The sequence below is a fragment of the Rattus norvegicus genome, chromosome 10, assembly GCF_036323735.1.
Source record: "Rattus norvegicus strain BN/NHsdMcwi chromosome 10, GRCr8, whole genome shotgun sequence".
Lineage (NCBI taxonomy): Eukaryota > Metazoa > Chordata > Mammalia > Rodentia > Muridae > Rattus > Rattus norvegicus.
Window position 1 is genome coordinate 58,276,309 of NC_086028.1, and position 23,036 is coordinate 58,299,344.

General features: G+C 50.2%; 3 protein-coding genes across 6 annotated transcripts; 2 read left to right on the forward strand and 1 right to left on the reverse strand.

Annotated features, from left to right (window-relative positions):
• The first annotated feature begins 20 nt into the window (after positions 1–20).
• On the forward strand, positions 21–14,800 carry P2rx5 (purinergic receptor P2X 5). 3 transcript variants are annotated; one of them, NM_080780.3, is made up of 13 exons: positions 21–339; positions 4,017–4,167; positions 4,712–4,783; positions 5,248–5,323; positions 5,409–5,505; positions 5,660–5,740; positions 6,006–6,144; positions 6,514–6,647; positions 6,912–7,005; positions 7,122–7,187; positions 9,263–9,345; positions 9,999–10,166; positions 10,702–11,630. In NM_080780.3, the coding sequence occupies exons 1-13, from the start codon at positions 203–205 to the stop codon at positions 10,769–10,771; spliced, it is 1,368 nt and encodes a 455-aa protein (NP_542958.3). In that variant the 5' UTR covers positions 21–202; the 3' UTR covers positions 10,772–11,630. The 3 variants fall into 3 exon arrangements, with proteins under 3 accessions (NP_542958.3, XP_006246628.1, XP_063124335.1); XM_006246566.5 differs by lacking the exon at positions 4,712–4,783 and having other exon boundaries at positions 203–339; positions 10,702–14,800; XM_063268265.1 differs by lacking the exons at positions 4,017–4,167; positions 4,712–4,783 and having other exon boundaries at positions 225–339; positions 10,702–14,800.
• Positions 14,801–16,275: 1,475 nt separating this feature from the next.
• Emc6 (ER membrane protein complex subunit 6) lies at positions 16,276–17,542 on the reverse strand. The gene has a single exon (NM_001105806.2). The coding sequence runs from the start codon at positions 17,493–17,495 to the stop codon at positions 17,163–17,165; it is 333 nt and encodes a 110-aa protein (NP_001099276.1). The 5' UTR covers positions 17,496–17,542; the 3' UTR covers positions 16,276–17,162.
• A 506-nt stretch (positions 17,543–18,048) lies between these two features.
• Positions 18,049–22,567, forward strand: Tax1bp3 (Tax1 binding protein 3). Of its 2 annotated transcripts, NM_001399570.1 has the most exons (4): positions 18,049–18,140; positions 20,905–21,024; positions 21,272–21,349; positions 21,626–22,567. In NM_001399570.1, exons 1-4 carry the CDS (start codon positions 18,102–18,104, stop codon positions 21,761–21,763), a joined length of 375 nt encoding a protein of 124 aa, NP_001386499.1. In that variant the 5' UTR covers positions 18,049–18,101; the 3' UTR covers positions 21,764–22,567. The 2 variants fall into 2 exon arrangements, with proteins under 2 accessions (NP_001386499.1, NP_001020590.1); NM_001025419.2 differs by lacking the exon at positions 21,272–21,349.
• Positions 22,568–23,036: the final 469 nt, after the last annotated feature.

Below are 23,036 nucleotides of genomic sequence, written 5' to 3' on the forward strand. Positions count from 1 at the left end.
CGCTCGCCGCCCGCCGCAGTCCAGTTCTCCTCGGCAGTGGGATCCGCCGGGCCGCCCCGTGCTCGCGCCCGGGTCTGCGCGTCTGCTCTCTCCAGCTCATGCCCTTTGGAGCCGCGCGCCCCGGGACTGCGGCAGCGCACACAGAGTGCTCGGTTGGCTGCAGGGCAGCGGGAGGAGGCGGCCGCCAGAGTGAGCTGGAGGCATGGGCCAGGCGGCCTGGAAGGGGTTTGTGCTGTCTCTGTTCGACTATAAGACTGCAAAGTTCGTGGTCGCCAAGAGCAAGAAGGTGGGGCTGCTCTACCGGGTGCTGCAGCTCATCATCCTGTTGTACTTGCTCATGTGAGTTCTTGGGCACTCTTTTGAAGCAAGGGACATGGGGAGGGGAAGGTGTAAACACAGGGGTCTTGAGGAGTGGGTCCTCAAGAGTCCTTGGATGTAAGGATGGTAAAGTTAAAAGGGACACTGCCCGTGAGACGTGGGCGGTGGCAACAGGATACCTTGGTTTGAAGCTGTCTGTAGGAGCCCCTTCTCCTAGGGCTGGAGCTTCCAGTATTACACCATGAATTGGAGGCAGGGATGCCAGGACACTGGGCTCCAGCTGCCCGCCCCCCTCCCCCCAGAGGCCTCTCTAAGCTCGGCTTGACAGCTGGCCCAGGCCCCCAGCAGGTTATTTATAAGCATTGAGCATTACTGGCTTACTCTTCGTTGGGCCAACTCATGAGATTGGCATGTTCTGGAACTCAGGGTTAGCTCACGGGAAATCAGGGGCAGCCTTTCCAACGTCCCCAGACGCTCTACTGTTTTCCCTTGTTGCCATCTCATCTAGCAGGATATGGGCCTACCAGCTCACGAGCAGTTTGTTGGAGAGTTAACGCTTGGTCAGAGGCCTTCCTTGCTCCTAGGAAAAAAAGAGGGCACAGGTGGGAAGAGGCAGCCACTGTGGGCAGCTGCGGTTCACTTTCTTTTTCTCATTAAATGATGTGCAATTATTGCTCCTAGGAGGGCAGTCCTGGCCTAGCCTTGCTGTCCTCTTCCAATGGTTGCTCCCGCTCCCCGCCCCTCCCCCGAGACAGGGTTTCTCCGTGTAACCCTGGCTGTCCTGGAACTGCTCAGTAGAGCAGGCTGGCCTCAAACTCAGAAAGCCTCCTTTACCTCTAGAGTGCTGTGATTATAGATGTGGCTAATGGTTGCATTCTTAGTGTTTCCTGGATTTTAGCTCCAAGGCACTTGGCAGTATCCTACCTCAGGGCCTTTGGACTGCTCTTCCTCAGCCACCACATTTTTTTTTAAAGATTTATTTATTTATTATATATAAGTACACTGTAGCTGTCTTCAGACACACCAGAAGAGGGCATCAGATCCCATTACAGATGGCTGTGAGCCACCATGTGGTTGCTGGGAATTGAACTCAGGACCTCTGGAAGAGCAGTCGGGTGCTCTTAACCGCTGAGCCATCTCTCCAGCCCCAGCCACCACATTTTTATCTTCCCCACTCACCACTCCTTGTCCAGATTTGAGTTCTCCCTCTCCCTCTCCCTCCCTGACACTTTCAAAAGCCATTTTGATTGGTCATTTGTTCAGTGTCTATTTCTGACTCCCTGAAGTCTGGGGATGCCACGATGCAACATCACACTGTGATGTCATTTCACTCGGGAGTCTGTATGAAATGAATGAATGAATGCTGAATGTTTGCATTGGACCAGGCCTAGCACTTCTTGGCTAGAATGGAAAGGTTTGCTCAAGCATCACAACTTTTGAGCCAGGCATGGTGGCAAACACTTTTAATCCCTCCACCTCAGGAGGCAGAGGTGGGCGGATCTCAGAGCTCAAGGTCAGCATGGTTTACCAAGCAAGTTCCAGGACAGCTAAGGCTGTTACACAAACTGTCTTGATAAGCAAAAACAACAACAACAACACAAAACAAAACAAAAATCACAACTTTCTCGGAGTTCCTTGAAAATGTGACAGTTTAGGATCCAGGCTCCCTCTCTCTCCAGCTCTGACACACCTTGGCTGACACCTTCGTGACTCCCTGGGGGCCAGCATGCCATGCACTCATTGCATGATGAGCACCGGCTTCTTCCTCCTTTGACCCCTTTGACTGGCTTCCCCAGCTTCACCAGGATGGTTAAGCTGACTGGTCGCTAACTAGCAGTTAGTGATTTGAGTGCACGGAGCTTTTGCCCTGTATTAGCCTCACTGTGCTTAGCCTTTGACACAGGTCACCCCATTTTCAAAGTATATCTTTTCAGGGGCCAGAGTGAAGTCGTGAAGTCTTGATGGTAAGGATTGCTTGCTGTTTCTTGTTTTTTTGTTTTTTTTTTTTTAAGATTTATTTATTATGTATACAGCATCCTGCCTGCATGTAGATGCCAGGAGAGGGCATCGGATCCCAGTATAGATGGTTATGAGCTACCCTGAACTGAACTCAAGACCTCTGGAGGAACAGCCAGGGCTCTTAACCTCTGAGCCATCTCTCTCCAGCTTGCTTTCTGTTCTTTGAGGAGCTCAGTTCCCAACTGACTAGCTTCCAACCCTCTGTAATTCCAACCCCAGAGGATCTGACTCTTCTGGCTTCCAACTGTACCCGACCTCACCAGCACACACACACACACACACACACACACACACACACACACACACACACACACACTTCTAGGCTGGGACACACCTATAATTCTGACTCTTGAGGATGAGGTAGGAGGATTGCTGAGTTTGAGGCCAGCCTCAGCCACATTTTCACGGCATTACCCTTTGATGCATAAACATTTTTAATTTGAAGAGACCAAATTGTTTTGCTTTTTTCTTTGTTGTTGTTGTGGTTGTTGTGTATGTTTTAATTTCGTTTTGTTTTTCGAGACAGGATTTCTCTGTATAGCTCTGGCTGTCCTGGAACTTGCTCAGGAGACTAGGATAGCATTAAACTCAGAGCTCCGACTGCCTCTGCCTCCTGAATGCTAGTGTTAAAGATATGCACTATAACATTTTTTATTTATGTTTATGAGGATGTATACGTTTATGTACACTGTGTGCAGGTGCTCATGGAGGTCAGAGGGTGTCAGATACCCTGGAACTTGAGTTATAGGTGGACACGAGCTACCTGATGCAGGGACTGGGAACTGAACTCAGCTCCCCTGCTTAACCGCTGGGCAACCTCTTCGGTCCTTTGAATTTTTTATTACTTTATTAATTATATGCATGGGTAAGTATATGTCATAGTGCACATGCCGGAGTCTGTTCTCTCCTTCCATCATGGGTGTGGGATTAAATTCAGAACATCAGCCTTAGAGGTTAAGAGCCCTTATCTCCTGAGCCATCTTGCTGGCCCCGCTTATGTTTGTAGTCTAAAAGAATAATAAAAGAATAAAGACTTAATTTCCTTTTGTTTATTTTCCTGTTTAACACAAAGCCTTATACATGCTAGGCAACATCTCTACTCTTGGATTTCATATATATATATATATATATATATATATATATATATATTATATGTGAGAGAGAGCAAGAGAGAGAGAGAGAGAGAGAGAGAGAGAGAGAGAGAGAGAGAGAGAGAATATCTTGCTGTGTAGCTGTCCTGTAACTCACATTTGGCCTCAAACTCACAGAGACATGCCTGCCTCTGTATCCCGAGTGCTGAGATTAAAGGGATAGACTACCTCACCACCCAGCAATTCTTTTCTTTTTTGGATTGACTAATTTTATTATTCTATGTGTATGAATGTTTTGCCTGCATGTGTGTTTGTGCTCCATGTGTAAGCCTGGTCCCCATCCAGTTGAGGTCACAACTGGGCCTGGAATTACAGATGGCTGTGAACTACATCTCGCCCTGTACCCAGGATGGCCTCCCACAGTCTCTTTTCCAGCTTTAGCATATTGACTGCAGAATGCATGCTTGTGGGACAGGTGAACCCCTGAGCTCTTGTTCCCACCAGTCTAGCACTTACTATAGTTCTCACTCCGGCCTGGGCCTGGGCAGCCCTGGCACTGACGCCTGCCTGTTGGTCATATTTCTACAGATGGGTGTTTCTGATAAAGAAGAGTTATCAGGACATTGACACTTCCCTGCAGAGTGCTGTGGTCACCAAAGTCAAGGGGGTGGCCTATACTAACACCACGATGCTTGGGGAACGGCTCTGGGATGTAGCAGACTTTGTCATTCCATCTCAGGTCAGATCACCACCTGTCCCTGGGACCTGGGCTGGTGAGGTGTGGATTGGGTGGGTCACATGGAAAGTACCCAAAGAACTCTTCCCTGGCTTAGGATGCAGACAGAATCCCTGGCTAGGTTCTTTCACCCATGGGGTCCCTGTCTTTCTACACCAGGCCTGGCTTCTTTTGTTCTTAGTGGTCTATGTGTCTGTTGAGACCACATGGGGTCCAGAGTGACATGGTGCAGAGAACCCCTCCCTTATATCCCAGCACCCTTAGGAATAGCTCCCCGGCTTGTTCATAGCTGCCCTGGTGTAGAATCAGGGCTGAAGTTTGGGAAGAATTATGGGATGAGTGCTTGGGGTTTGTGAAGCTGTAAGTGACCCCCACCCCATAAAAAGATGTGCACTTGTAAAGTATGGGCTCATCAGACAGATAGACAATGACCCCAGTTTTGTGGCCCCCATTGTTCTCAACCGCATGCAGAGGTCCACTTTCTACCAGGCTGAATCTCCCCTGAGAGGCCAGGAGGAGATTCCTCAAACTCTGTCTGGCTCCTCAGGGGGAGAACGTTTTCTTCGTGGTCACCAACCTGATCGTGACTCCTAACCAGCGGCAGGGCATCTGCGCTGAGGTTTGATTCAGCATGTGTGCGGTGGGAGGGTTGGGAAGCCCTTGGCTGTGGTGACAGTCCCCCCTGGAGCAGGGGCTTGGCTAGCTCCAAGATGCTGCATAGCTACCACGCGCTTTGGGAGAGAGATGGGTTTTCTTATTTATTTATTTTTTAAGTTTTACATTTCCGTGTGTGCGTGAGTGCATGTGTGCGTGCGTGTGAGTGTGTGTGTGTGCGCGCACATGTGCATGCGCTCATGCTCAAAAGTTGGTTCTCTCCTTTCACCATGGTTTCCAGGGGTTAAACTCAGGGCGTCAGGCTTTCAAGGCAGATGCTTTTAACTATCTAGTCACTTTGCCAGCCTGAGAAATAGGTTTTCAAAGGGCATGTGGCCTCAGGTCAGCGGGTGAAGCCCTCTTCAGCCTCTGATGGGACCTGGTCCTTGGCTGGGGGAACCTTAGTAGGTCCCTTATCTCTCCTTGCAGCGTGAAGGCATCCCTGATGGCGAGTGTTCTGAGGATGATGACTGTCACGCTGGGGAGTCTGTTGTAGCTGGGCACGGTGAGAGCCTGGAGTTGCTAAGCTGGAGCAGGGCAAACACACATGGACAGGAAAGCCCACAGCATTTCCTGTTTCTCCCCTGCAGGACTGAAAACTGGCCGCTGTCTCCGGGTGGGGAACTCTACCCGGGGAACCTGTGAGATCTTTGCTTGGTGCCCAGTGGAGACAAAGTCCATGCCAACGTGAGTGAGTGGTCCCAGAGGAGCTGCTCTCACAGTCTTTCTTACACAGTGGGTCCCGCCTGAGGCCAGAGGCCTCCCCACTCCATAGGTCTAGGGGAGTCATGCAGAGCGGGGGACAGGTCACCTGCTCAGGTCTCCCTGGCTTGGTTTTCAGGGATCCCCTTCTAAAGGATGCCGAAAGCTTCACCATTTTCATAAAGAACTTCATTCGCTTCCCCAAGTTCAACTTCTCCAAGTAGGTGGAGGCTTGGCTATTGGAGGGGGAGGTGGGCTGAGGGCCTTCCCTGTGGCTGTGCTGAAGCTGTGCCTCGTGTGTATACATGACTGAATAAACAGGGGTGCCTTTTCTTGGCTTGGGGGTGGTCTCTGTTCTTGAGAGGAGTAAGATTCAAGCTGAGGTCCGGGGGGAGGTCATGTCTGGCACAGGGCCCATTGCCTTCTGCAAAGGGCTTGGGCTCATCAACAAAGTGTCTCACACTCATGTCATGGCTTCCTTTCAGAGCCAATGTACTAGAAACAGACAACAAACATTTCCTGAAAACCTGTCACTTCAGCTCCACAAATCTCTACTGTCCCATCTTCCGACTGGGGTCTATTGTCCGCTGGGCAGGGGCAGACTTCCAGGACATAGCCCTGAAGGTGGGTCCTCCCTGGAGCCCTGGGCGCTGCATTGAGAAGGGGAAGACAGAGGGGCCTTTAGGGCCAAGGTGATCCTGAGTTGTCACTTGTCCTTAGGAGCTATTTTGAGAATTAGTTGTCACATATGGCCTGGCTGTGTCAGGCACTCAGTGGGAGTTGGGGTGGTGAGTGGGACGGACTTGGTGCATGTTAGGTTGTTTTTTGAGCCCAGGGCATCGTCAGAAACAGTTCCAAGTACACTTGCTCATCTGTATATAGAGCATGGTCCTGCCAGACCTCTGGCTGACTCACGTGTCTCTCATAAAGGGCTGCTCTGACTTCTGTCAATCTACAGATAACTCTAGCATTCACCCTGTCTCTTGTATCAAGGGTGGTGTGATAGGAATCTATATTGAATGGGACTGTGACCTTGATAAAGCTGCCTCTAAATGCAACCCACACTACTACTTCAACCGCCTGGACAACAAACACACACACTCCATCTCCTCTGGGTACAACTTCAGGTAATGACTGCTTTCGTGCTCCTTGGTAACCTTGACTCTGCTCTGTCTCCTCTGCTGGGTCAGGTCCCCAGTGCTCTTTCTCATGGTCCAGGGGTTGGTACTGAGCATGCTGGGGAAGCCCAGTCTTTGTACTTGCCTCAGTGAGCAGGTATGGGCACACTCCTGAAGGATCTTGGATTGCTGAGAATCCTCCCAAAGCAGTCGCTTTGTGCTGCCAGGGAGAAAAGGTATAGGTGGATGTGCTTCCCCGGCCCTGTCTCCCAGGTTCGCCAGGTATTACCGTGACCCTAATGGGGTAGAGTTCCGTGACCTGATGAAAGCCTACGGCATCCGCTTTGATGTGATAGTTAATGGCAAGGTATGTGGATCTTCTCATTGCAGTGCCTGGTAGTTGCTGGATCAGGGAGGTTGGAGAGCCCCCGGGGATCCAGCTGTCCACCCTGCCTTATCCATCAGTCTGTTTCTGTCTCACAGGCAGGAAAATTCAGCATCATCCCCACAGTCATCAACATTGGTTCTGGGCTGGCGCTCATGGGTGCTGTGAGTATCCCCCCTGCCTTGCTGGTTTCCTAGGGAGAGGGAAGTCACTAACTGCCTGTGAGGAGCATGCTGAGCCCAGAACACAGCGAGCCTGAGGTCACAGGGACAAAGGTGACTTTAAACCCTGCCAACTGCCCCAGAGGGCATTGACTGCCTGTAACCCTGGCTGTGAGCTTAAATGGAGTGTGGCACACAGGTGGATCATCCTCTAGTCCTGCCATGGGCTAGGATCTTGGGGATCCTGTGTCTAAAAATCTCCATCTCCAGTTCTGGTAATGGGAAACCGATTAGGCTATGCCAGTTTGGGAACTGCTGGGGCCAGGACTTATTTGCTTTGGAGGTGTTCTGTGCACTGTGTTTAAGAATTCCTGATTTCTATTCACTAAGTGTCAGTAGCTCACAGCTGGGTTGCTCAAAACGGGTCTCCAGCTGAGAACTTGTAGTTCAGAGGATGAGAAGCAGGGGAGACAGTCTTGTAATCCTTTGGGGTGGGTGTTTAGCGGCCTCTACGGTGGGAAATGGCTGGAGTGCAGGGAAGGGCTTCCTGCAAATGGTACTTCCTTGGTGCTTCTGGGACGAGGTTAAATGTGGGAGTTGTGGAAGTCATTATTCATGCCAAATTCCCTGCCATGGCTCCCCAAAACCTCTTCCCTCTGCCTGGGCAGCCCAAGCAGCCACTGAAGGATTTTCTATCAGGACCCAGGATTGACTTTGCACTGAGACTGAGAAACTTGCCTTGACAGGGATTAAGAGTGATCTCCAACCGGCAGTGATGGCACACACCTTTAATCCCAGTACTTGGGAGGCAGAGGCAGGGGGATCTCTTAGTTTGAGGTTAGCCTCGTCTAGGCCAGGGATACACAGAGAAACCTGGTCTTGAAAACCAAACCAAACCAAGCCAAACCAAACCAAACCAAATCAAACCAAACCAAGCCAAACCAAACCAAGTCAGGCCAAACCAAACCAAACCAAACCAAACCAAACCAAACCAAACCAAACCAAACCAAACCAAACCAAACCAAACCAAACCAAACCAAAGAGTGGTCCCCAAACTAGCATCCCAAGCATTCCTAACTAAGGCGGTCGTTTTTAGGATCCCTGGCTGTGTTGTGCATGTGTAGCTCTCTTACGAGGTAGGTGAAGTCTGGAAGTCTGAGAACATGGCCATGAAATGAAGGTAATGGGAGCAGCCAAGGATGGTGGTGAGGGCTGAGAGAAGGGGTAGTATTGAGAGGTTGATAAATGACATTTCTGGAGGCTGAGGAAAACCTGTATGCTCCACTGTGCTGGAGCCCTCTGCTGGAGCAGACAGGCATTACACACAACACCCTGCTCTGAAGCCTGTGCTCAGTGATTTAGTCAGCCCCAACTGGGTTAGCTCAGGCATCCTCCGTTCCTTGCCCAGGGCTGTAGCATCCCTGTTGTTGAGGTTAAGATGCCTGCTAGCTAGGCTCTCTCCGAACCATTGCATTGTCACTGTGGTGCCTCCCCATAAAGGGCCAGCATCCCTAACAGCATCCTCAGACACGCTGCTTCTCCCACGGGAAGCATCCTTTGCTCTTCCCACACAGCCCTGTGGCATTTACTGGTGATGACAAGCTTGCTTTTCCCCATGTAATGCAATCCCAGGCCTCCAGTTCAGCTCTCAAGACAGCCTGGGTGCTGCTCCCCAGGCCTAGTGAATGCTGTGCTCCACTGACTCCCAGTTCTGTTTCCATTACAGTGCTAGTGGCCCTGGATCCTAATCCACTTGTCTCCAGCAGCATAGGCGTCCCCAGACCTCAGTAGTCCAAATCCTTCTGGCACACCAGTGCACATGTGGCTGGTGGTAGACTGTTAGCAAATGCATACTGACATTATCAGACCTGGTCAGGGCAGAGAGCGGAACTTGATCCATGGGACAGCATTGCCCCAATCTAGCCTGTATGTACCATGGAGGGGCTTTGTGCTCCTGGACATCTCCCCTTTCTGGGCCATCTGCTCCTGTTTCATGTGGTGCCCTGCTCCTGAGCTGTTGCAGGCTCCAAGCACCATGAAGCTAGGATTCTGAGTCATAGCTCCTAACTCTTTTACAGGGGGCTTTCTTCTGCGACCTGGTACTTATCTACCTCATCAGGAAGAGTGAGTTTTACCGAGACAAGAAGTTTGAGAAAGTGAGGTAAGTTAACCTTCCTCCCTGTGGCCCAAGAGGATCTTCCCCAGCCTCTGCCTTGGAGCTCCATCTGGCTGGTCCTGGGTTGGGTGTGCTATGAGGATCTGCTTTATAAGACTGAACTTGGTTCAGAAGACCCAGGGAAGAAGACTCCCTGGGTTAATGACAGATTTCTTTATAGGATCTATCTTACTGAAGGGTTTTAGACATACCCCATGCCTTCTTTGGGCTTCAGTTTCTCCATCTGTGAGATGGGAATACTGGTTTGTATAAAATGGACTCAGTTCTTAGAGGCCTGGGGTTGAAGGAAGGAAGAAATGTGTGTGTGTCTATGTGCACTTAGCATGGGAGGGTGCTGGGTCTGTGGTGACAGGAAGGGAAAGGGTTTCTTTCTGCCTTGGTCTTGGAGAAGGAATTCTGGAGGAGCTGGGACCAGAATGAAGAATTGGGTCAGGCAGTAGGTGCTTCCCCGGGCAACCTGGGCTATAGGTGCAGGATGGACCTGTGTGATTGTGTGCATTGCCTCAGATGCAGCCTGAACCTAGCTGGTCCAGCCCCACTTGGCCATAGGCTGCTTTGTTGGAGGAAGGAGTCTGGCTCAACTTGGGGTGCAATTTTCTGTCAGTGCCCTAAGAAGGTTGTGCACATATCTTATGCAGGGGTCAGAAGGAGGATGCCAATGTTGAGGTTGAGGCCAACGAGATGGAGCAGGAGCGGCCTGAGGACGAACCACTGGAGAGGGTTCGTCAGGATGAGCAGTCCCAAGAACTGGCCCAGAGTGGCAGGAAGCAGAATAGCAACTGCCAGGTGCTTTTGGAGCCTGCCAGGTGAGGGACTACCTTCTGCAGAGGGTGTACTTGGCATTCGCTTCAGAGGGAGTCTCCCAGGCCTAGGCTAGCCCTTCTCACAACCCCGTTTTCCCCCCTTGCTAGCTGGGCATCCTTCGGCCGGGAGCTGGGGCAGGGCAGGGAAGAAGCTGAGAAACAGGTCGGGATGGAGCAGAGTAAAGAAAGGTGGAGGCTGAGGGCTGTAGCTGTGAGGCCAGACTGAGGGATTCTAAGAATGCCATCCCTGGAGCTGTCACTGCCTGGTCACCCACCTGAGCTCCTTACCTGCAGTCTACCTTGCTTGTCTAGCACAGCTTCCTATTGCTGTCGGAGGCTCTGTGAGTCCGTCCGTCCTCAGCCTGAACACTGTCATGCATCTGAGCTGCAGCTAGGACAGTGTTCTTTCTCCTTGGCTGCCTTCCTGCTCACTGACAGAGAAAGGCTGTGGCTGCTGTCTACTCTGCCTCAGAAAGGCCATGCCTGCCAGAGATCCTGACTGCCCTCTCTCTGCCTCTGTGTGCACCCCTCCCTCAAGGTTTGGCCTCCGGGAGAATGCCATTGTGAACGTGAAGCAGTCACAGATCTTGCATCCAGTGAAGACGTAGCCAGAGCTCTCGGCAGAGAACAGATTCGATGATTGGGCCAGGACAGGCCACAGCTCTGAACTGACGAGAGGCATCTCGGTGGGGCCTGCTCAGGATGAGGCTTCTGAGAAAAGCCCCTCAACTCCACAAAGTTAGGGTGGGATCCTGCTGCAAACTTTTTTGTTTCACGGAAGGTCTCCTGGTGGCCTAAGTGGCTCAGGATGCAGGAAGGAGACCCTGGGGCAGGCCCTCAGGGAAGGGGCAGGCCTGGGGTTTCAGTTGGTTTCCGTTCCTGACTCTGAGCCCGCTGGACATGCGTTTATTTACACAGGCGTTTACACATGCGTTTATTTACACACTTACTGGTGCATGCAGCACTTTAGCCCGACCTGAGAGGCTTGAGATGCTGACCTGGCCCCAGGGTAGAAGGCACACATGTTAACTCTCACCAGAGACATCATAGTCAGCCCCACCGGCCTGGCTTCCTCCAGCCTCTAGCCCAGACTTTTTGACAGGTCCCCGCCAAGAATGATGGTTGCTCAGTAAAAGCTGTTGGATGACATCCAGGAGACACTTAGCTTCGCCCCCAGATGTAAGATGTAAAGCTGGCCAAGGAGGCACCTGGAAAACAACTTAGGGAAGAGCAAACTCCCGGGGCTCTTAGGTAAGATTGGAGAGGGGAGGCAAGTAAGCCACTAGCCTGCTCCAGCCACTACCCAAAGCCTAGAGTAGCTCTGGAAAACTGACTTGCCCAGGTCAGATGGACTTGTGCAGTTCAGCTCTTGCTGCTTGGTGGTGCTGGGGGTCTCTGTCTGACTTCCTTCCTGCTCCCAGAAGCTCAGCCTTGATATGCTGAGATAAAGGATGATTTTCACTGAAAGGCTGTTCCTGACCTGTGTTCCTTCTTCCACTGCATCTCATTGCAACCCACTTTGGGTTCCAGGAACCAGCACCCACTCTCCGGAGAGCCTGACAGAAGTGGAGGGTTGCAGGCCTCTCCCTAATCCCACCCTCTTGAGTTTCTCCAAGTTCTCAAAGTGACTTGCAAGCACACTATTGTTAATGCCAACCTGGGTGGCTCACACATGCTGCCCTGAGGCCAAGAGGGTCCCTCTCCCATCCCCACCTGCGTTTGTTGTTTTGAGACAAGAGGTCTCTGTAGAACTGGCTATCCTGGAACTCTCTATACAGATCAGGCTGGCCTCAGATAACTGCCTGCCCTTTCAGTGCTGGGACTAAGGTATGGGTGTTTTGCCTAGCTTCCCATCTCCACATGGAAGACAGCAGTATGCTCACTTTTTGATGAGGTAATACCTAATCTAATTCAAAATTTAAAGGTTCACAACCATAGAAGTAGCCAGGCATGGTGGTGAACAACTTTAATCCCAGCACTTGAAAGGCAGAGGTAGGTGGATCTCTGAGTTTGAGGACAGCCTGGTCAATGGAGCTAGTTCTATGCCAGGAAGGGTTACATAGTGAGAACTTTTTGTTTGTTTGTTTTTAATGAGAAAAAGACATCTCTTTCTATTAATCCTTTCATCTTTCTGAGGAGCATCTAGCTACCTGGCCATTCCTTCAGAAAATGATCTATTCCTGTAAGACCAAATTCCCTGTCAAAATCAGACCTGGGACACATTTAAATACAGGGCTGGGGAGGGGGCTCACTTTCCTCTATTTCATGGATATCTGGGTGCTTCTGAGAAGTACCCTATCACATGCAGGGACCTTGCAGATGGTAATCAGAAAGCGTCTGGTAGCTGGGTGAGGTGGTACACATCTGTAGTGTCAGCATATGGGAGGTAGAGGTCGGTCACCTGAGCCAGGAATTTCAACCTGGGCAACAGATAGTGAGGTTCCCTTTTAAAAAACAGGGCAGGGGTTGGGGATTTAGCTCAGTGGTAGAGCGCTTTCCTAGCAAGCACAAGGCCCTGTGTTTGGTCCTCAGCTCTAGGGGGAAAAAAAAACAGGGTGGAGGGCTAACTCAGTGGCTCGGTGGTTAAGAGCATTGGCTGCTCTTTCAGAAAACCCAGGTTCAATTCCTAGCACTCACATGATAGCTTACAACCTCCTGTAATTCTAATTCCAAGGGAATCAGATGTTCTGGCCTCTGTGGGTACCAGGCATGCACTGGTGTAGACATACATGCAGGCAAAACACCCATACCTAAGAAGTAAAATAAAGGGTTGGGGATTTAACTCAGTGGTAGAGCGCTTGCCTAGCAAGCACAAGGCCCTGGTTCAGTTCCCAGCTCTGAAAAAAAGAAAGAAAAAAAAAAAAAAGAAAGAAGTAAAATAAAGGTTTTAGCCTGGTGTGATGGTACATACCTTTAACCCCAGCATGGAGTGGCAGAACAAGTGATTTATTTTATTTATTTATTTATTATTTATTTATTTAATATATGTGAATACACTGTCTTCAGACACACCAGAAGATGGCTTCAGATCCCATTACAGATGATTGTGAGCCACCATGTGGTTGCTGGGAATTGAACTCGGGACCTCTGGAAGAGCAGTCAGTGCTCTTAATCACTGAGCCACCTCTCTAGCTCCTGAACAACTTAATTTGAGTTGAGGCCAGTCTAGTCTACAGAGCAAGTTCCAGGGCTAGAGAGACTGTCTGGAAAAACCCAAAATAAGTTAAAAAACAGAGGGGTAGAGAGGAGTTGTTGCTACTGGGGAAGGAGCTTGTGTTATTCAGAGCAGGACTGACCCCTCAGGACATCTGGGATGTCACTGAGCCATTCAGCTTTCTGAAAGTGAAAACCTGGTTGATCCAGGTAGGCAGCTGATTTGTTAAAGCAAACTCAGCATGCAGCTCCTCGCTCAGGAGAAGACAAGGGGTTCAAAGGTCATGGCTGTGCAGACCTTGGCTGGTTCCTCCCAGTTTTGAAGTGGCTTGGGGGCAGTCAGACTGCTTGTGTTTTTTTTTTTTTTTTTTTTTTTTTTTTAAATATCTGAATGAAAATGTCTTTTACTAGTTATAAACTAGTAAAACAGTAAACTAGTAAATACTGTTTCTGTTATGCGTCCTGCTCTTGTTAGGTGTTGGACTAAATCCTGTATTGTTCAACAATACCCATGGCCCGTCCTCACATGCTTCCAGTCTGGTGGGTGGTAAACCTTAATCATGAAGCAGTCACACTTGTCACCATGAACTAAATAGGGTGCTAGGGGACTTAGAAAGACCATGGATATTATTACAGTCCATCACAGGGCTGCCCACGCTGCCAGGGTTGCTCTGTACCCTCCCCTTCCCCCTCTTCCACTCCCAACTTCTTGCCTTCTGCATAACCTTGATATAAGGCAGTTCGCCCAGCTTATACTAAAAAGAAAAGAAATCCAACTAAAACCAATGAATCAAAACCTCCAGGGTCTTCCTCTGTAGCCTAGGCTTGCCTTGAACCCTGATCAAAACTATAGCCTCCACAGGTGAAACCAGGCTTTTAACTCAGGAACCTGAACTCCTAAACTTAGGGAAACACTTTTATTCCTTTCTGGGCACTGCTTGGCTTATTGGCTTAGCTCAAGAGCTCCTTCCTATTCTGATGAACTCTTTGCGTCAGTCCCTAGCCTAAACTGGGCCATCTAGTATTGTCCTACAAGTTATTTCATACCTTTGGGAGCATCACAATGTGGGCCAACAAGAAACCGATACACTGGGTGTTATCAATGTGACAGTCAGCCTTGAAAGAGCACGGTCATTGCTGCCTTCACCCTTCCTCACTGCCACCAGCTGTCCTCTCAGTGAGGACATGACTTGTTCCAGGTGTCTGAGCTGGGAACTAGACCACCTTTTGGAGCGGGATTGGGCTCCACTCCATCTCACTCATATCCTCCAAGGGATAAGAGTAACTTCTGGGACCTGTCTAACATATTTTTGGACACTTTTACTTGATTTTAAAATAATAAAAGGCATCAATTTTAAGTTTTCCCCTTTAGAGTTACCCCATGCAGGGGGAAGACATTTCTTAAGGTAGAAACAAAAAAATGTATGAGACTCTGTTCCTTGTTACCATGCAGGTTCATATCAAAGTGTGGGGAAATTTTTAAATTATGTTCATGTGTATGTGTGCCTCAGTGTGCTTGTGAAGGCAGAGCTAGTTCTTCGATTTGACCATGCAGGTGCTGGAGACTGAACTCAACCATTAGGTTGGCAGCAGGCACCCTCACCTGCTGAGCCATCTTGCTAGCCCCAAGGAAACTCTTGACTGGACATATAAAGTAGGAGATGGCTTAGTGGTTAAGAGAACTTGCTGTTCTCCTAACAGAACACCTGAATTATCTTCCTAGCATAACTGTAACTCCAGCTCCGGGGAGCTGGTAACTCTGGCCTCCACGGGCACTTGCATATACCCACTAACATGCAGACATACACACCTATAGAGGATTTACAATAAAAACCGATAAAGCTAGTATTTCTCATTGGATAAATGCTGGGAATGATTTGACATTAACGTACCCTCTGCTCAAAATTGATTTTTTTTTTTTTTTTTGGTTCTTTTTTTCGGAGCTGGGGACCGAACCCAGGGCCTTACGCTTCCTAGGCAAGCGCTCTGCCACTGAGCCAAATCCCCAACCCCTTAAACACTTTTTTTTTTTTTTTTTGGTTCTTTTTTTTGGAGCTGGGGACCGAACCCAGGGCCTTGCGCTTCCTAAGCAAGCGCTCTACCACTGAGCTAAATCCCCAACCCCCCTTAAACACTTTTTTAAAGATTATTTTATGTATATGAGCACACTGTTCCTGTCTTCAGACACACCAGAAGAGGGCATAGGATCCCATTACAGATGGTTGTGAGCCACCATGTGGTTGCTGGGAATTGAACTCAGGACCTCTGAAAGAGCAGACAGTGCTCTTAACCTCTGAGCCATCTCTCCAGCCCCAACATATTTTTAAACGTTATATGCAGCCAACATTAGCAACAAACTTACTGTTCAACAAGAATGAACTTAAGAGAAGTCCCTGGAGAGATGGGGGTTATATAAACCATGCATGTCAGGATCTTTACAAGTGGGCACTTTGGGAAGGGAGGTAAAGCTTCTTGGCATGAGATGCAAGCATGTGGCCCAGAACCGGAATAGGCTTCAGGCCTGGGTGCCCAGTCCATTACTGAATGGACACAGATCACCTACAGTCTGAGAAAGAGAACTTAAATTCAACTTTTCATATCTTAAAAAAAAAAAAGCCAATACACATTGCTCCTACAATACCGAAAGACTCATGGGATCAAGGGCAACTTCCTCCCTGGGCTTCTAGGATCTGGTCAGGTTTACCTGTGGCCCAGTAAAAGGCTACCAGCCTCCTGTCTTATGGCTTCTTTTCCCTTGTTTATTTGGCTGCTATTTACCTTCCAGTCTCAGGTATAATGTTATTTGTTCAAGCCTTCCTGGACTTCATCCCCAAACCTTGTCTAGACCTGGTGCTTCTGTGTATTCCTTTACGGCTCCTATATCATCTGCAAAACCAGGTAATGCCAATCTCCCCAGTTAGACTACGAATTCTATGTGCAACATGTTCATTACAAGTCTAACACAATTATTTATTTTTCAGTTAAACATGTATTCCACTCTAAAACCCTCCTTTCAAAGAAGGATTATGAATGAACATACAGTCAGAGGCATTACACTCGGAACAAACTTGTTCGATTAAATGTCCAAATAACTTATATAATCACCATAGGGCGCCTTTTAGAAAAATAGCTTGTACTTTTTTGTTATAGGAAAGGCTGGGTTGGGGATTTAGCTCAGTGGTAGAGCGCTTGCCTAGCAACCGCAAGGCCCTGGGTTCGGTCCCCAGCTCCGGGAAAAAAAAAAAAAAAAAAAGGAAAGTCAACCAGCTGAGACCAGGTGTAACCAGCTGATTTCACTCATACCAGAAAGCAGTGGCTAGTGGGAAGGGGATGCTAGAAAAGTACTCTGATCCAATACAGCAGAAGCAAACAGACTTGTAACTGCATCCCGGCCCTTTTTGAACTTTAAGTTCTTCATCAACAGAAGGTTAACAGTAACATCTCCATTGTTACTGCTAGGATTAAAACGCACAATGCCCCTACACAGAGAAAGCTTAGTAACACGAACTGTTATCAGTTCTTAAGATGTTAATGCTAAATTCTATCATGTAAGTCCTAGAGGCTCCTTTGGATTTACTAGGTGTAACCCCCCCCCCCCCCCCAATTGCTCTCCAGCAAATCTTGGCGACTTCAAAATTTGGCTAAACATCAAGGCAGGAAAGAACGACAAGGTGTCACACTTCATTTAATCTGAAGAACATTACAGGCTCTCTGTCTTCAGATATAAATTATAACAGTACAGAACAAGCAGCGAACTCGAACAATTTAAAAACTAAGTAAGTCTACACGGTGTTAATTCCGGCAAGAGTCTTGCCAATCTGTTTGAAAGTCACCCCTGACCTCATTTCAGTAGACGTGCACCATGCCATAGAGGAATGTCCAAAAGAGGACGTAGGTGAAGAGGCCTCCAATGAGGCCTCCTGTAAAGAGAGGTCTTCGTGACTTGAAGTATTTGTTCCACCTCCTTCCCGCTTTGAGAATTAGGAGCAGGGAGAGCAGGACGGAGGCAAGCAGGTAGAAGATGAAGCCGTAGAGACCGGTGAGGCCGAGGATGCCGGCTGTGGCCCCCGACAGCGCTGACACTGAGGTCCGGCAGTAATCCAGGACCGCGGCGTTGCCTCGCACGGCTGCCTCGCTGATGAACGGCGGCCCTTCCCGTTTGGCCACCACCGCGGCCATCGCATCCGCCGGGGCTCCGCTTCTGCCTTCTCGCGGACTCACGCGGAACTGCGGAGAAAACCAAGTTACAAGTGGCGCCCGAAGCCCAGCGAGTTGAGCGCACGGAGCCTCCTCCCCATGGGACCTCCGAGCCTCTGACAACGTGCCTGGGGCCTCTGACCTCCACTGCACGTCGAAGCTGAGGCTCGAGTCGGCCCCAGATAGCAGCACATCAGCACACGCCCAACAGGCTCGCAGAGTTACCTGGAATGTAGCGGCACGCAGTCCCTCGTGTTCCGTCAGACAGGAAAAAGCGGAGAGTCCAGCGCCGCCATCTTGCGCTGGAGGTTGCTGGGAGGGCTGGGTTTGCGCCTGCGCAAACCCAGCTCCGCCCTTCCACGCTTGCGCCTCGGGCACTCTCCCCTCCCGCCCCACTTCAGCACACAAGTCAGGGGACTCCGGAAAGCCCAGCAGCGCTCCAGATGCTGATTGGCTAGAGTCTTCTTAAGTATTCATGAGGGGGCGGGCTGAGCAGGGCTGCCCTTTGTTAACCAGGGAGGGCGCGGCCGCGGGCATTCTCGCTGGGGGTCTCACCGGGCGCTGTCTCCTTGTCAGATTTCGATCGAAATGTCCTACATCCCGGGCCAGCCTGTCACCGCCGTAGTGGTGAGTGCGCTCGTGCGGACTCCTTCTCCTTTTGGCTCATCCCCATTTCGCAGAGCGGCAAACTGACATCTAGACAGGCTGAGAAAGTAAAGAACTCGGGGTTCCTGCGTGTATCTTGGTGGCTGTTTCTGCTTAACAGTGCTGCAGCCTTCTCTAGCTTGGAGAGGTGGCTGGGACTTAAGAGCCTCTCGGGACCCTGGGCAGAGGCCAGATCGTGAGCGTTGCCGCCGTCGGGTGGATACCTTTTAGCAGGCGCAGACTGGGAGGACGTAGGAGAAAGGCCGGTCCGTGGGAGTGTTAGAAAACTCCCCTTCCCTGGGCCTCCGTGTCCCCAGCTGGGCGGCCGTGGGGGGCGGGCGCCGATGTCCGTGAGTCGCAGCCTCTGGAATGAGGAAGCGTTTCCTCTGCTCCAGCCGGCACACTGCCGCCGCCGCCGCTGCCGAGCTTTAGGAGATTTAGGGGGTGGGGCTGGCCAGAGTTTGTGCATCCCCTTCCCTCTTCTCATCTGGCCTCGCTGCTCTTGGGACCGACCCCTCGAGATCTAAGGCTTGGCTTTCTGAACTTTTTAGGATACTCAAACCTTGGTGCATAGTGCATGCCCTTTGCATGATGCTCAAGGTTCTAGACCTTTCTAGGACCGCCTTCTGGGTTTGTCTTGTGTTCCAGGTGTATTTGAATAGGTAACAGGAGGGAGGGGTAGATCTAAACACTAAGGTTCTGGTCTGATGGGGGCTCTGGCCAACCCTGAGGCAGCTGAATCCCAGAGAGAATCGTCAGTGCCCAGCCAGAGAGGAAGCTTTTAGGAAGAACCCAGATCTCTTCCCAGATAGGGCCTTACTCTTAAGCTTAAACTGGCCTTGAACTTCCGGCAGTACTCCCTTCTTAGCCTTCCAAGTGTTGGAGTCACAGGTGTGAGTCAACATGCTCCCTTGGCTCCACAGACCTAACTTTGGAACTGTAGGGATGGGCCATGCTAGATGGGTGTTCCCGGTGTCAGGAGGGTGGGGGCAATGAAGCTATTGATAAAGGTGGCCAGGAAAGGTGAGCTTTATAGCTTCAGCGCTGGTCTTGGCTAGAAGTATATATTGCTGGGCCAATGGACAGCCTCCCAGCTTTTACTCAATTTGCACCAGCCTGATTTTTCTAGGATCTTTCCCTAGCTGCCCCAGAAAGATCAGGCTTGACCCTATCTGGAAAAGAGGGTGTGATTGAGGACTTGGGGAGAGCCACTTTGTTGCCTGACTTCTCCCTTAATTTAGGACTTTGTCTCTTTTTGGACCTTGCTGGTGGGAGTGAAGGTCTGGAGGAGCTTATGCATTTGGACAGGAAATCCCAGGTGAAAGGGCCGTAGGCATTATGCTTTTCCTTCCTCTTCTGCCTTGGCAGGCCACTCAATCTTCCTTAAAGCTGGAAGACCACAGTCCTCCAATCCTAATGCCAGGTGCATGCCTGAACATAAGCGGGCAGATCTGGCCTCTTTCTCAGTCTTGGATTGCTCATGGGGTGGAGACACTTCCTTCCCAGTCTTACCCTCTCAGGTGGAGTTAACATTCAGGTCTGTTCCAGCCATTTTGTTAAAACCATTTCACAAGCTTTCCCCTGAACTCTAGACCACTGATCTGCCTCTTGGAAGCCTGTCAGGTGACCCTGACACTCTGCTCTACCTGGGTCTACAGTTGCATTTATTCTAACTGGTCCTCAGTCACCTTCCTAATTCTATCTCGCATATCCTAATGTGTCTGTTTTTTGATGGTCTTAGTTAACCCCTGTGAAAGGGTCATTCGATGCCCCTCGGGGTCATGCATGACCCATAGATAAACAGTGATCTAGCCATATGCCAAGGTGCTTTGCTCCACTTCCTCATGACCAATCCTTGTCTGTGGATCGCTCATGTCCTCAGGCCACATCCCACCCATGAGACATCCATTCCCCTACCAACAGCTCCAGTGGTCACTGTAGCACCAATGCCTTACCTCACTCCTAGCTCTTCTTCAATTCCAGTAGGTCGGTGGTGACATGATCATTTCCCAAGGCTGGGTATAAATGATCCTTTTGTTGAAGCCTTTCCAAGTCTGGAAAGTTACCCCTACTTCACACTTGAGAAGTGTGTTAAACTTCTCAACTTTGGGTGTAACTCCTGGTGGCTGGAGGATGCTTTCTGAGGGCTCTCAAAGAAGCCTGCATAATTGGAGACCTTAACCCCAGCATGTGCCTGAGAGAACCCTGATGTACTCTGTTACACTGCACAAGAACAGGTCCTGAGGGTTGGAGTGATGGTATAATTAGGCCGACACCCCTTCAGTGCCATGTCACTTTCTGGTCCTGGCTGTACACACCAGTCTCCTTGGCCAGGAATCCCTTCTCTTCTGTGCAGGTTTCTTCTTTATTTATCTCCTGCTCCTCCTGGCTTGCATGGTCTCTGGTAGGGCTTGCTCAGCAATCTGAGCTGCCTCCGCAAGTGTCTGCACTTTCTCAGGGCTTGACCCTTCCTGTTCTGGGTGGTCCCTTCCCAGAAAAAGATGAGTGTCTTTTCTATAGTAGCCCCAGTACCCTCAGAATACATATTGATCGGACAAGTTGCAGACAAAGCTGTGTGGAGAGGCCCATGTGGCTGTTTTAGACAATCTCCCAGACAGGTAACCAGCAAGATTTTTGCAGAGGGTTCTAAGCTGGCCCGGCAGCCTGAGGTTGCTGCTGGGCACAGAGATCAGATCTTTCTCCACCCACCTACCCATTACCCTCAACTTGCTTTTTTCTTTATCAGCAAAGAGTTGAAATTCATAAGTTGCGGCAAGGTGAAAACTTAATCCTGGGCTTCAGTATTGGAGGTGGGATCGACCAGGACCCTTCCCAGAATCCCTTCTCAGAAGATAAAACAGACAAGGTGAGAGGGGCTCAGGTCCCAGACCTCCCTGTGGGGAACACAAGCAGGTTTTTTTCTTAGACAATCCTTAATGATCTGGTGGGATTAGGTAGAAGGCATGCTGAGACATCCTGGAAGAGCAGAGGTGGCCATCAGCAGGCTGGAACATCTCAGGGGCAGGGGAGTTACCGTGACCCCTACTGCCCCCCCACCCCCCCATGTCCCAGTCCAGTGACCACAGGGATTTACCTGCATTGCCTCTTTTCAGGGCATTTACGTAACACGAGTGTCTGAGGGAGGTCCTGCTGAAATTGCTGGGCTGCAGATTGGAGACAAGATCATGCAGGTAGAGTTGTCCCAAAGGAGGAAAATAAGGTTTGGGTAAGAGAGACTGAAGCACTTGGGGTTGAGGGTTGTCCTAGCTTCAGAGAGGAGCAACTCATCAAAATGGGTTTTGGAAGCCACACAGATATTGCATCTGAGGAAGCTGGTTATCCTGCATGCCTCTGCTAGAATGCTTGGCATCTCAACTTCAGGGGATATCAGCTTGGGTAGCCTGGGCCCCTCCAACCCCTTTTCAGATTCTAAAAGGTGAAGAGCCTGTGTTTTCTCCTTGGGCCAGGTGAACGGCTGGGACATGACCATGGTCACTCATGACCAGGCTCGGAAGCGGCTCACCAAACGTTCGGAGGAAGTGGTCCGCCTGCTGGTGACTCGGCAGTCTCTGCAGAAGGCCGTACAGCAGTCCATGCTGTCATAGCTGTAGTCAGCCTAGACTTCTGCCCACTGACCTTTTTGGGCACTGAGAACACATCCACGCTCTGTCTGTATCTAGTTCTGGCTTCTGCTGTGTGCTAGGCCCCAGCTCTGAGGAGTAACAGCTGATCCCAAAGGTCCAAGCCAACCTTCTTACCCCTCAGCCCCCAGCCCGAGGCCATAGCACCAGCTCTTTCTCTCAGACACTGAGGATTGGAAATAAGGGCCTGGAGTAATACCCAGTCTTCAGTAACCATAGGCCCAGCCAGAGACCTGTGGTGGTTCAGCCACAGCAGGGGCTGGGCAGAAAACCCCTCTGAGCTGCCAAAGCTTGTAAGTGCCAAGTAAGCCCCTTTCCTCCCAGCATGCTCTGGCTGAAGGGGTTGGCCCTGCCCTGACACCTTCTCAGTGCCTCTCCCTATGCTTCCCCAATGATGGTGCCCAGCCTGGGGCTGGGCCCACATATGCCAGTATGAAGGCCGCCTGGATGAAGAGGGCAGGCTCCCACTCCCTTCATTTCCCCTAATGGGTGCTGGCCTCCCCACAAGTTTCAAGACTGACATTTCAAGGCAGCTCTCAGGACTGCCATTTTTCTCTACACCTGTGGGTTTAGCTTTTGTATTTTTTAAGTCACAACTTTGATACAAAAGTGTTTCTATCTTACTGTTTGAATTTAGCTTACTAATTCACACACCTGGAAGCAGCAACTTGTAGCATGTAACCAAGCCAGTTGGTTACTCTGGAAATGGGACAGTATGATGCCATCCCATGTTGAACACTTGCGTCCAATAAACAACGCTGGAATTCACCAGGGGTTTCTGCGGAAGTTGGGGAGGTGTCTCAGGGTAGTTTGGTTTTAAGGATGGCTACCTTATCTCCTGCTGTTCTTGGGTAAAGCACAACTCCTCCTAGGCCTGGAAAATGTTTCTGGTGGTACCTTAGAAACCTCACTGGGAACACACTGTGGCTTTGTAGAGACCAAGTTTCTGGAGATGTGTGGAAGCACCCTACTACAGTCATGGGAAGTCTGGACTCTACTTTCTCTTACCTGTCACTGTGAAACCTTCATGTGCCTCTGTGTAACCTAGCTTCAGTTCCCACCTGAGAGGAGCCTCATGGGTACTCAGGTTTAGGAGGAAAACCCAAGGGGCTGAGAACTGGCTCAGTGGTGAGCTGAGAACTCTAGGCAGATGCCACTCAGGGGATTACCATTGCTGCCAACTCAGAAAAGATAAAGGAAAGCCCAGGAGGCTGAGGTGCAGGTCAGGGAGAGAGTA